At 36.4% G+C, this 12,500-nt stretch overlaps 1 protein-coding gene and 1 long non-coding RNA gene across 2 annotated transcripts in view; both read right to left on the reverse strand.

The window, feature by feature from the left end:
* Positions 1-1,979: 1,979 nt before the first annotated feature.
* On the reverse strand, positions 1,980-4,273 carry LOC144967495 (uncharacterized). The gene is made up of 3 exons (XR_013644400.1): positions 4,138-4,273; positions 2,914-2,975; positions 1,980-2,096 (listed from the first exon to the last, which is right to left on the reverse strand). It is a non-coding gene; the product is annotated as an uncharacterized LOC144967495 (long non-coding RNA).
* A 2,137-nt stretch (positions 4,274-6,410) lies between these two features.
* Positions 6,411-12,500, reverse strand: part of LOC144966885 (uncharacterized) — a 13,060-nt gene continuing 6,970 nt past the window's right edge. Inside the window, exons 5-6 of the mRNA XM_078903590.1 lie at positions 10,840-10,979; positions 6,411-6,480 (exon numbers count right to left, since the gene is read on the reverse strand). Coding sequence (XP_078759716.1) covers positions 6,411-6,480; positions 10,840-10,979 — 210 coding nt within the window. The remainder of the gene's footprint in view (positions 6,481-10,839; positions 10,980-12,500) is intronic.

A 12,500-nucleotide genomic window follows, 5' to 3' on the forward strand; every position in this document is an offset into this window, starting at 1 on the left:
TATGAACTATGAAAATAAATCAATAGACAGATCGTATGCACATCAGCTACATGACAGCGATAGAGAGGAATAGCATTCCAAATATTTAAGGCCTGGACAAGTAACTGTCATAATTCCTTCTTGTTATATACTTTTCTACCATCTATTCCTTTGGAAGAGGTATGTTAGATTTGTGGAGACCTCTGCCACATAACAAATCCAGTGAAAAGACGCCATATTTTTGTTTTGAAATAGAAATAAATAGATCAATCCACCCACTTCACTGGGTTCAGGGTTCCTCTTCATTATAATCAAAATATGAACATAAATCGGAATAGTAACACATTGAAGTCTCATCTGAATACATAGATTGTCCTTTGTTGTTTCAGCGAAAAATCAGACAGAATGTCAAAAGAATTTTAGGTTTTTCCCCAACCACCCCTTGGAGGGATCAGTATCAGCGGAATGGTAAGCGTCATGTTTTTTACGTTGAGCAACAAAATTTACTCCAAATGTTTCACTCGACCCAGGCGGAAAAGCAATCAAGAATAGACCCAAGTCCTATCCAAAGACTAACATTTCATTTAAGTTTATTGTAGGCCCTTGGCCAATCGACAAAATTCAATTCACATAAATTATTTACAACAATCAGAAATTAATTATATCAATAATAGTAATAGAATGCAATGAAGGCAATATCATAATAATAATAATAATAATAATAATAATAATAATATAATAATAATAATAATAATAATAATAATAATAATAATAATAATAATAACAGTAGCGGCAATAAGTAACAATTAATATAGTAACAAAAGTAATAATAGACTATAGTTCATAGTCATAACAATGACTTTCTTTGTCATTGAGGGAGTGAGAAAACATCACCGGCTGGCAGAACAAACAGCCGACATCAATCAAACGTCCTCCAGACCGGTTGAGCATCGGCTTCATTAATTCCTTAAAGACTTCCCCCCAACTGCCTGAACGATGCTGATGCCCAGACAACTTAATCCTGATTTATATTTTGTGGGAATGAAATATGACATGTATATGCCGGAAATATTTCAATAACAAACACACTGTTCAGATAGAAAATATTTGAGTCTTGCCTTTGTTAATTGACACAGGTAAGTTAGGAAAATAAATGCTAGTAAAAACGATCAGCAAGTTCGTGAACACTGCTTCTCAACTCGAACATATGTTTTCATCAAATCTACACACATCATGTTGTGAGCTGAATTTTAATGATCTCAGTTGTCATTGAAAGGACACCCAAGAATTTTAGAATAAAGAAAAATATTGAACCTGGAAGTCAAAAGGGTTTGTAGCACAGCAGACATTATCAAAGTATAATTTTAGTACCGACAAATTAAAAAGAAAATGTGCTTTTCTTTAAATGCTCCCAATCATCATATACTGTTTAGGTTGCAAGATTAATAAAAATGTTATCTACTCTGATTCTCGTTAAGTTTCCAGCTGGTCTGTGAAAAAAAGCCTTAAGCATCATAGAAATACAAAGAAACAGTTTTAATATATAGATGGGTTGTAACAAAAAAAACATTTTAACACTTACAATACAAGCAATTTAAGTCTATTACAGACAAAAAAACCCCCAATAAAATAAACATGAACATTTTTATGGCTGGTTTCACTGATATCACTCACACATTGGGGTTTCAGATTCTAAGATGTCCACCCTATCAAATTTGGATTTGTGCTTGTTATGTAAATGGTAGCGTATTTTGCGACGCAGCACTGCCAAAACAGAAAAAAATGCAATAACACAAATGCAGCACCATGGAGGGGGTGGAAGTTTTCTTTTAAAAGGAATGGGTAAATTAAAATTGATCCCACAAATATCAAAGGAGAAGAATGACAAAAAATGACTCACCATTGCACGTAACACGTTGGTTTGCAAGTGTATAGCATTCGGGTTGAACCTGGGTCCCAGACTGGCAACGAGGTTCAGTCTGTGATAGTTGTGGATGAGGCTCTGACTGAGTTGGGGAATGAGCACTAGGTTCCAGAGACAATGATGTACTCAGCATTGGGTACCTCACAGAGTACGTAGAGGAATCAGACTCGGAGTCAGCAACAAAATCGGGACCCTGTATATTTTGTGGAAAAGATGACAGATCAATCAATTTATTCATGTTGACAATAAACATGAAGAGCCATTGTTTAATAATCCAACTAAACAATTAGCTGGTTAATAATGCAAGTATAATAAAAAAGAGTTGAGAAAGGCAGACATATTGTCTAAGTATTTAATATGTTCAACTGTGCTTGGATAAATATAGATACACCAACCAGGGTTTCAGTAAACCGTTTTTAACCAACTCTTTAAATCCTACACCAGGACCAACAACTACAAAACAATTTTTTATATCACTACGATTCTGGACATATAAACGGTTGTCATTGCAACAATATGAACTTCCTAACCTTGCAACTGCAATATAGTTAACAAAAAAAGTTGATAAACATTACGATGCAAGAGAATTTGGACAAAATGCGAGATCAAAAGTATAATCCCAACAGAAGCTATTTTAATTTTTCCTGGAAACGCATCATTTTCACATTTTGTCAAATAAAAAACAAACGACTTCAAATGTGAATGGCTCATCAATGAATATCACTTCAAAATATAACGAGGAAGGTTTAAAATAGTGTTATTGTTGGCGAAGTCCACTGCAAAGAAAAATTTTTAACAACAAAAAACTAGGAGATCTCACTGGTGTAAAACAGTGTTGTCCTTGTCCTGAAATATTGTATTGCGCCTAACAGACTGCAGGTCTCATCTTTTGTGGCAAATGTGTTTTGTCCACCACAAAATATGGTGATGTGAAGCATTTTGAGCATGGTGCCAACTGTGGATAAACGCTATACAAATGTTATGATTTTATTTTAATGTACATTACTTACCACAAATGAATCATGTGATATGGAACTTTGTTCTGCATCACTTTCAGGCTCTGAGTTGGAGTCTATATAGAAAATAAAAACAACAAAAAAAGCTGAAGACTATCATGTGCAAGTTTTTCTCTAAACTCTTAAACAAAAAATCATGCCATCTTATGCTGTAAAAGGATTTTTTAAAAATTATTTACCTTATGACTATTGTCCTTTGGAAAAAAAAGAAAATTAAGTCCGAAACCTTCTGGCTATTTTCTTTTAAATTTCAAGAACGTCAGAGTTGGCAAGGGAGGACGGAAATATAATTCCAGAAACCAATCTGTCTATAATCATATCCATATGATAGTTTTTCGTTCAAGATTCAGGTACAGTCCACTTAGGATAATCGCAATACCTTGGGATCATCGAAAATGTTGGGATTAACCGAAATTCAGTTTCCTGTCCACTATTTCAACATTTTACACATTTATTGTCAACTCAAACCAGTAAATAATATTCTTAGTCAACCACATATAGAGCAATTTGATTGAAACAAAAACCATATGGCAGCCCCGTGTAGATTTGTCAACCAAAAGCAGCTATGAAGCAAGCCGATATCTTATTCAGATTGGAAGAAGTTTCAATCTTTTTTCTCAACAATTCAACATTTGTCAGAGTTAAAGAGATTAGCCTTAATGAGAGACAATAAGCTCTCACCAAACTCATTGGTCACAATGCACAGTTGTTAATCCTAAAATAAAGGATATCGCTCAGTCTCTCTTTATAACTGTCATTTATAACCTGTTGTCAAGATTATGACCAGCCCCACCCCTCTTCTATTTAATGGCCACCGATGACGTCACAAACCCATACTGCAGAGCCCCGCCCTCTTTCGACTCTAACAGAGTGGTGACACACTACTGTAGCATTACATCCTGCTCACTCTCGATTCTTCAACCTGTCACGATTTCATCCATGATGAAATTTAATCATGATATACTGTTTGATTTCTTGAATTTACCACTTTTTAAAAAACCGAAGTTTGTTGCAATTAACCAGTGACTTTTATATAGAATTATTTCCATTGCTTAGGAAATATTGTGATTAACCGAAAGTTGCGATTAAATGAGTTGCAATTATCCGGAGTGGACTGTAATAGTATTACACATCATGACTCAAAAAAAAAAAAAAAAAAAAAAAGCAAACTATGTGTACCTCAATGTTATTCATTTCCTCATCAAATTACATTCTTACCATTAACATCATAGATCACATCAAAAGGGTTGTCTGGATTGACAGCAAGACATTTTTCAGGATTTTTAAAGCTCAAATCTCTCTGATCTGAAGTTACAAAAGAAATAGCATATTCTCAACATTAAACTATGATTTTGTGATGGCTGTGATATGGCATACTGTATGCATAAAGCAAGATGCAAAGACAGGTTTAAGTTTAAATTATTTTATATTCTTTTCAAAAATCCATTCTAGTTTTGCCAAAATAAAATAAACACGAGAAGTGTTGAGTTGGATAGCGCTAAAACTAAAGTAGTAGTGGTAGTAGTAGTAGTATTAGTAGTAAACGACAGATCTTACTCACTAGTGTGAATCTACAGTCTACAGAAGTTCCCGAATTATCTGACTCCACTTCCAAATGACTGACTGACAAGTGACAATCATCAATCGGTGTGTGATGTCTACCCTATTGAAAATCTTAAATCAACTGTGATGTAATAAGAATGGCCAATAACTTACCATTATAATTATCTCGGTGTCTCTTCAATGATGCCTCCAGCATCAATTTACCCCACGATGCCATAGACGTCTAGTTTGGAACTCAGCAAGTGACGAAAAAATACTTGCGGCTATAGAGAGGACGTCCGTCGGCCACTCTCTTTGTAAGTCAGTAGTCAGTGGTTATCAGATATCCTTGGTTCTTGAAAAATATAGAAACACAGCGGTTCATTTAAAAAGACTCTTTTGTAGATCAAGTTATAATGTTAGGTATTGCACTTTAAAATCTCTTCAGACATAGAACGAGTCAACTTGACGTCTAGACCAAATCATTTCGAAGATCGATATGGCAACAGCAACGCCTGGAATGGAGGATTTAAATGCGGCATCTGACGATTCTACTGCTATGACAGAAGATGCTCCATTTCACGACGTCGAGATGGCTTCAACTGGCATCAGGCATCAACATGCTCCTCAATAATGGGTTTGATGAAGCGTTTGACTAAGAACTAAAGGCCGAGCTGATAACTGATAACCACCTACTACCGACTTGCAGAGTGAGTGAGTGCCGAGTGCCTCTTTATGCGCGAAATTGACTAAACATACGTTTCACGAAAAAAAGAGTTACTATGTTTGCTTGTCTCTTGTCACCAAGATAAGAATCCGGACCAAGATTCGATAAATCTGTTTCTAAAAATAGATTATAATTCGTATATCTTGTTCATTCCTCAGTTCATCAACTTTCACACAATTTTATATTAGGTTTTCATTACTATAAAAATCCATATAATGCTCTAGAATTTTAGAGAAAATTTCGGAAAGATATATTGCCTCACTATTGAAATATATCGATGAAAACACTGGTACCCCTATTGTACTTTTTTCAGGCGGTCACCTTATTGACCAACGTGAAAATTTAGGCATAACTCTTCTTACTGTGGTGTTTAACAAATAACTTCAATACTATGATTTACAATTATATATCCTTGACGGTTGGGTTGACAACCTTAAACTAAAAATAGAAAAGTGAATGTGCTAGAGGTCAAATCAATAGGGGGACCGGATTTTGGTCTCCCTATTGGTAAAGTACTGTAAAATGAACTAATAGGGGTACCAAAAGTCTCCCTATCCGGTATTAATACATATATATATATATATATATATATATATTATATATATATATATATATATATATATATATATATATATATCAGTACATATTATGACTCCATCGCGGCCGAGACCCCGGTGGAAGAGAATTGGTATATCGATTATAAGATCTTTGTCTGGAGACCGGACCTATCTAAGCTGTCTGATCCATAAAAGAAAGCAAATCCAAAAAGGAAGAAGAGGGGAGAGGGACTTGATAATGCTTAGCTTTTAGTCGTATATCGACGGTATTTCATTCCACACTAACTGCCTGTTAGTCTTGGTGTTGATTTTAATGGTTAAGGATGACTTTTGAGGGGAAAAAAAACAAAACAAAAAACAAACTTTGTTAAACTGTTTTGTTTTGTTTTGTTTTGTTTTTTTAATGCGACGTGCCGCGTCAATTTGGTATTAATCAGAGTGAACGTAGTGAAGGAGATTGAGTTAAATGTCAAGATGGTCAGACTTCGGCAGACCTTCCTAGTACTACGAAAAATTCGTAGAAATACGATCTTTTCTGTCTCCAACTACAGAGCTGCATAGATCTCTTTGACTAAATAAATCTTGTTGAAAAGTGAGGTTTAGCTCCTTAGAACACTATATTCTGGACTTTAGAGCATTTTTGGACCACGCTGAGAGCAAATTGTTTATTTGTAAAGCTGTTTATAGTTAATTTTCCCTTTGTATTCCCTCGGACATTTCAAGTAGTGCTGGCAGCTGTGGACGTAGGTAATATCAGTTTATTTGATTTTAAATAAATAAAACTCACTTTCCTCAATGAGGCATTTCATTTAATTTTTATTGATTGAGCTCAGAATTAAATTATAATCTTCGTGCTCATCCATACAGAACCCCCTTTTGAAACGATCGGTCACAAATATTATTTAGCATCGGTTATTTGGTTGCTTTTTTTTTCAATACTTGTATCGTTCTAGTGTAGTTTTGTTTTGTTTTTGGGTTTTGTTGTTTTGTTTTGTTTTTTGTTTTGTTTTTTTTTTTGGGGGGGGGGGGGTTATGTTTTTTTTTCTTTTTGATTTTTAAACTAAAAACAGCCGCTCCATTGTCATGGAAAGAGCGATGTTAAATATCGACGTTGAAGATTTAAAGGGACTCATTGAGCTTGTGATGAAAGGCACAAAGCATAGAAGATTTGAATCAGTCTGGCAAACGGTGACCAGATAAATACAATAGAAAACCATTATCTCGCGACATGATCTCCATGTAACAACATAAAGGCCTGCAAAGCGTTCATTCGAATCATCATCAGTGACAGAACGATTCATTATCAACGGGAGAATGAAGTATTTCATAACGAGGACAATAATAATTTTGCATCCATCACTAGGCGTGCTGCATGTAACCAATGAGCCGTGGCCCCTTGTGAAATTGTCATTACGTCACCCTCTATTATTAGAATTAGCATCATTGCCCATACCAACTGCATGCATGCATGGCATCGCCGACATTCGATTAGCTCTCATTGTTCTCTTTGGGGCTAGAGTAAAACGTGCCGATGGTCATTTAGTATTGTCAACTAGTTATCCAGTTAACTGCCAGTACTCTTGAAAAACTTGGATTTGAAAATTTGGTCAGGAAACTCGTCCTTCGAAACATAGATCGATTTAAAAGACCCTCATCGAGTTAAAAACTCTCAAACCTGGTTCTTCCGCGTTATATTCGTATGTCTGTTGTTTGTTGGATTTTTTTTTCTTTTTAGGAAAAGGAGAGGGAAGAAGGGGGGGGGGGGGGTCAATTGTGTAATTATTCAGTCAATGTCCGTTCAGTGTTCAGATATTCATCGTCCTTAAGGACCTTTGACCGTTTTCGATCCTAAATAGAAGTAATGCAGTGAGCAGAGAGAGAAAGAGAGAGAGAGAGAGAGAGAGAGAGAGAGAGAGAGAGAGGGGGGGGAGAGTGAGAGAGAGAGAGAGTGGGAGAGAGAGAGGAAGAGGAGGAGGAGAGAGAGAGGTCAGTTTCCACCATACCAATAATAATGTATATTATTTGCAGTTTTACTTCATAACGTATCGATTATTGTCCAGAATCGTAATCGTTCCTTTATCCAGTTGACTGCCCTACTCTGGATGGAACGACTCATATTTATTTAAAAATTTGGCCAGAAAACTCGACCTTCAAATACCGATTGAATACAATGGCCCTTATCTTAGCAAAAACTCTCAAACCTGGGATTTTGCGAAGTCACAGTTTTGAAAGTTGTTTTGCCAAGGTGAGGGTCATTTAAGCCCATGGATATTTGAAGAACGATTTTTTCTGGCCAATTTTTTAAAATGCTAGTTTTTCGAGATTACGGCGGTTAACATGGTAAATGCAGTTTGAGTCCATATTGATTGCTGTGCATGATGTCGTATAATGGAAATCATCCCTCCAAAGAGTCTCATGCAAATTATGACCCTACAATGGGTGGCCATTGAGTGCATTGCCAAATTCTCACAAAACAATTTGGGTTGGGTTTTTGTTTGTTTTTGTTTTCACTTTGGCAATAAAATTTATTCTAAATTGTTTAGATTGATTAAAATGAGCCAAACTTGGCAATAAGTCTCAAACCCGAGGCTTCGTTCAAGTTTGATGTTTGAGATTTTTTGGACAGGTCAGGGGTCATCTAAATCGATCGATATTTAAATTAGAAATTGTTTTGTTGTTATTTTCTGGCTAAAATCTAGAATAGGCAATTAGTCAAAGCATAGCAATTGTGTAGTAAGTGGACAGGGGTTGTTTTATATGGCCATAAATTGATTTACTCCAGACTGACCGTATGGGAATCCGCAGGGTGTAGCCTTCCTTGGGGGGGGGGGGGGGGGGGGGTTCAGACTAAGTTCTCATGCCGATGATTCAGAGGATAAAGCACATGTGGTCTAGTGGTGTGATACTCGCTTTCGGATCGGAAGGTTCTGGGTTCGATCCTCGCTCGGAGCATAGGTGAGTCCTTGGAAAAGACTCTTTACTCACATTCTCTCACTGTACTCAGGTGTAAGATGTACCTGGCCGTTAACAAAAAAAATTGTAATAATGCCCAGCTGGGTCATGTCTCGTTCTACATTTTAAGTGTTGCAGTTGGCTGGGGATCCCTTGTAAAGCGTTTTGAGCACGTTTAGTGGATATTGCGCTTTATAAAAACAAAACAAAATAAAAGTAAGCATGGTAAAGTACTGTTTTGTTAACCCACAAATCAAATAGGACTCGAACCAGGTATCTACCTACCTACAGGTCCCAAGGCGAGTGACATCCCTCAAGACCACCAAGTTACAGACAGACACAGGAAAAAGTAAAAAAAATAAAAAATAAAAGAAGATTGTTTAATTCAGTTTGTCCTTGTGACACCAAGCGGAAAAAAACTCTTCAGTGCTATCACAGACAAGGGCTCGGATTGACCGGAAATACGATAAAAGCATTGCGACACAGCTTCCTTATTTCGATAATGGCGGTTAATTTGCAGTGGCGGGCGGGGACAAAGCGGGAAGAGACAGGATGATTTTTTGTAAAGGAATTGAATTAAAGTATAGAATTTAGTAGTAACAGAATAAGAAAATGGAAAAGAATAAGAATAGGATGAGAAGGTCACGAGAAAGGAGTAGGAAGAGGAGGAGGTGGTGGTGGTGGAGGAGGAGGAGGAGGGGGTAGTGGTGGTGGAGGAGGAGGAGGAGGAGGAGGACTAGGACCGGGAGGAGAACAAGGAAGAGGGAAAGGAGGAAGAGGTGGTTTGTTTTCACCTTTAAAATTTCAAATAACACTGTCACGTTATAATAGTACGAAATTGACGTCACTCAGGTCTTTGTTATTGCTTTTTGCCATCCGCGTTTTTGAGTAATTCTCACTAAACTGTATTATCCAGAATATAAACGTTCAAGGTTACACATAGTTTTCTGTGTTGGTCCGTTATACTTCCGGATGACAATATTGTGAGCTTCTTAGCCAAGGGCATACTATTTATACTCATCAAACGCGTCAGGCCGAAGGTAATTTTTTCCCTGACAATACAATAAACATGTTTTTAAAAAGATTTGATCAATATTATAAAAACCGGGTTTTTTTCAGGATTTAAATTCAATTTCCTTTGTTTAGACCTTTGATACGATACTGATCCAGAAATATGTGAACAGTTGACTCAAAACGGTAATAAGTCGGATTGAGTCAGTGTCGAAAGATGACTTTAAAACATGAAATTCTGGTCTTTCATACATTAAAAAACTACAATGTATCCATCTCAATCAACATCTCGTATGGTTGACTATGAAATAAATTTTAACCATCTAAATCTCACCATTTTTCGACGGTTGGTCACATTTCATGATAAGAGCTTTTTACTCTTCACAATTTAATTTCTATTTCCCGGAGTTATGGCCCTTGAGCTGAAACTGGTCTAGAAAGTTGAAGTATTTGAAGTAGTACTTCAAACGAAACTGAAATTAATGGGAAATATTATTTTTAAGCCCCCCCACCTACCCCCCCCCCCACCCTCCTATCTCTCTCTCTTTCTCTCTCTCTCTCTTTCTCACTCTCATACACACACTCTCTCAGTGTATCCTCTCTCTCTTCCTGTCTCTCTCTGTGTCTCTCTCTCACACACACACTCCCTATCACACACACTCTCTCTGTCTCTCTGTCTCTCCATCTCTCTCTCTCTCTCTCTCTCTCTCTCTCTCTCTCTCTCTCTCTCTCTCTCTCTCTTCCCTCTAACCCAGTGCTTGTCAACCAAGTTTGAAACCGTACACACTCTCAAACTTTTACTTACAAAACGTGTAAACCCCAGACGTCTCATAAAATTGAATCGATCTTAATGGCAATAAATGCATCGTGGGCTAAATATATATATATATATATATATATATATATATATATATATATATATATATATATATATATATATATATATATATATATATGTATAATAATACGGTATCAAAATCCACTCCATCACATAATATGTCCGTTCACCAACTATAAGAAGTTGATGGTGAAGAGTAGCTATAGCGTTGGTATAGTGATGACATGTAAAATTTTGAGTATTTTACCTAAACGCAGAGCATCGGTATTGTTCTATGCCGATTTGTTGTGCACCTCCAGAACACCCTATCAAAGTTGTACAACCTGAAAATAACTGGTGACACCATAGGGTGTACAATACACAAGGTTGAAAAGCACTGGTTTAATCCATTCCGACGTTTTCTACTCCTGGTCTTGTCGTCTTGTTCTCTCCCCTACTTGGTGTAAATGAGTTGACAAGCCATATAAAATACAAGTGGACAAGTTGAGTGAAGAGGAATTACTGTTTTGTCGAAGAAGGAAGATAATTGCGTGGAACAGGAAGTGAGAATTTGTACCCGACATGTTTGAAGAGCGTGTCTTATTTCGATCAATGAATGAATAAAGCCAATAGTTTTGGGGTTTGCTTTTTTTTTAATTCTTGTTTCGCAAAAACATTGATTTTTAAAAATCATTATTACAGTGATGATGAGATGATAATATCATTATCGTGAATGGAGAAGGCGGTTGTTGTTTGCTGTTTCAAGTTGATTTCGTTTCAAACATAATCAAAATCAAAATTTAAACAATAGGCCTAAAAGATCATTTAAATATTAACTGCATATTATATTGTACACGCCGCCCGCCCTACCCATAATCCGCCTCCTCCATTTTCTTCGTATTCTTCTTCTTGAATACGCTTCAACAGTCGTAACGTCACTTCCCTCGTAATGACGCATGGTATCTTAGTAACTGGTTCTAAACTATCTGAACAATACCGGACGCCCTTTTGAAATATTTCTCCGACGAGCATAAAAGCGTATCCAGAGGAAGAAAAAACATAAATCTGATCATGTTTTGACTTTTACACATTCTGATCACAAGACATATGAAAAGTTCTAGCCAGCATGAAGAATAAAAAGAACCGCTATGGCCGCCGTTGCTGGGCGACGTGACCAAACTATTGAATCCAATTGCTGCACAGAAATAAAAAAGAAGATCAAAAGGGAAAATTCTAATTCCAAGTCTTCTAATTAGAAGTGGCTGTGTTCAATGTATCTTATTAAATGTGTTCTCTTTCTCTTTGGTTTGATCTGTGGAAAATTAAATCCCCTGTCATTACACTGGAGTCAGAGGTCTTACCCCTATAATAAAGATTACTGTTATCACAGAGACGATTTTATCCCATCAAATCTGCAATTCATAACAGTGCGCTGTAATCAAGATGATAACATTGAGATGTAATACCATGTTGTTAGGACAATATTTTACGTCATTTTTTTAAAGATTTAATTTTTATTACAACAATGAAATGAGCCTAAAAGGAATTGGGTTATCAGACCTGCAAATTATGTGTACGTCGGTTGAAACAAAAAAAAAAAAAAAACACGCTTACCCATTGATCTTAAATCAGACTCAAGATGTTAATGATAAGTTTTTTGTTTTGTTTCTTTTATTTTTGTTGTGAGAATATGTTTTTAATGAGCTTTTATATAGAGCAATATCCACTTAGCGTGCTGAAATCGCTTTACAAGAGGTCCCTGGCCAACAGCAACATTTAATATTTAGGACGGGACATAACGCCTGTAAGGCGATATTAGATTTTTTTACGGACAGAGACAACGCTGTTAACGGTCAGGTTCTCGTATCACACCTGATCACAATGAGAGTAAAGAGCCTGCTTCAAGGACTCAACTATGCGCCTAGCGAGGCTCGAACCCAGGATCCGAAAGCGAGTGTCATACTACTAGACCACA

This window comes from Berghia stephanieae, chromosome 3 (assembly GCF_034508935.2).
Source record: "Berghia stephanieae isolate SIO BIC M18660-M18661 chromosome 3, UCSD_Bste_1.3, whole genome shotgun sequence".
NCBI lineage: Eukaryota > Metazoa > Mollusca > Gastropoda > Nudibranchia > Aeolidiidae > Berghia > Berghia stephanieae.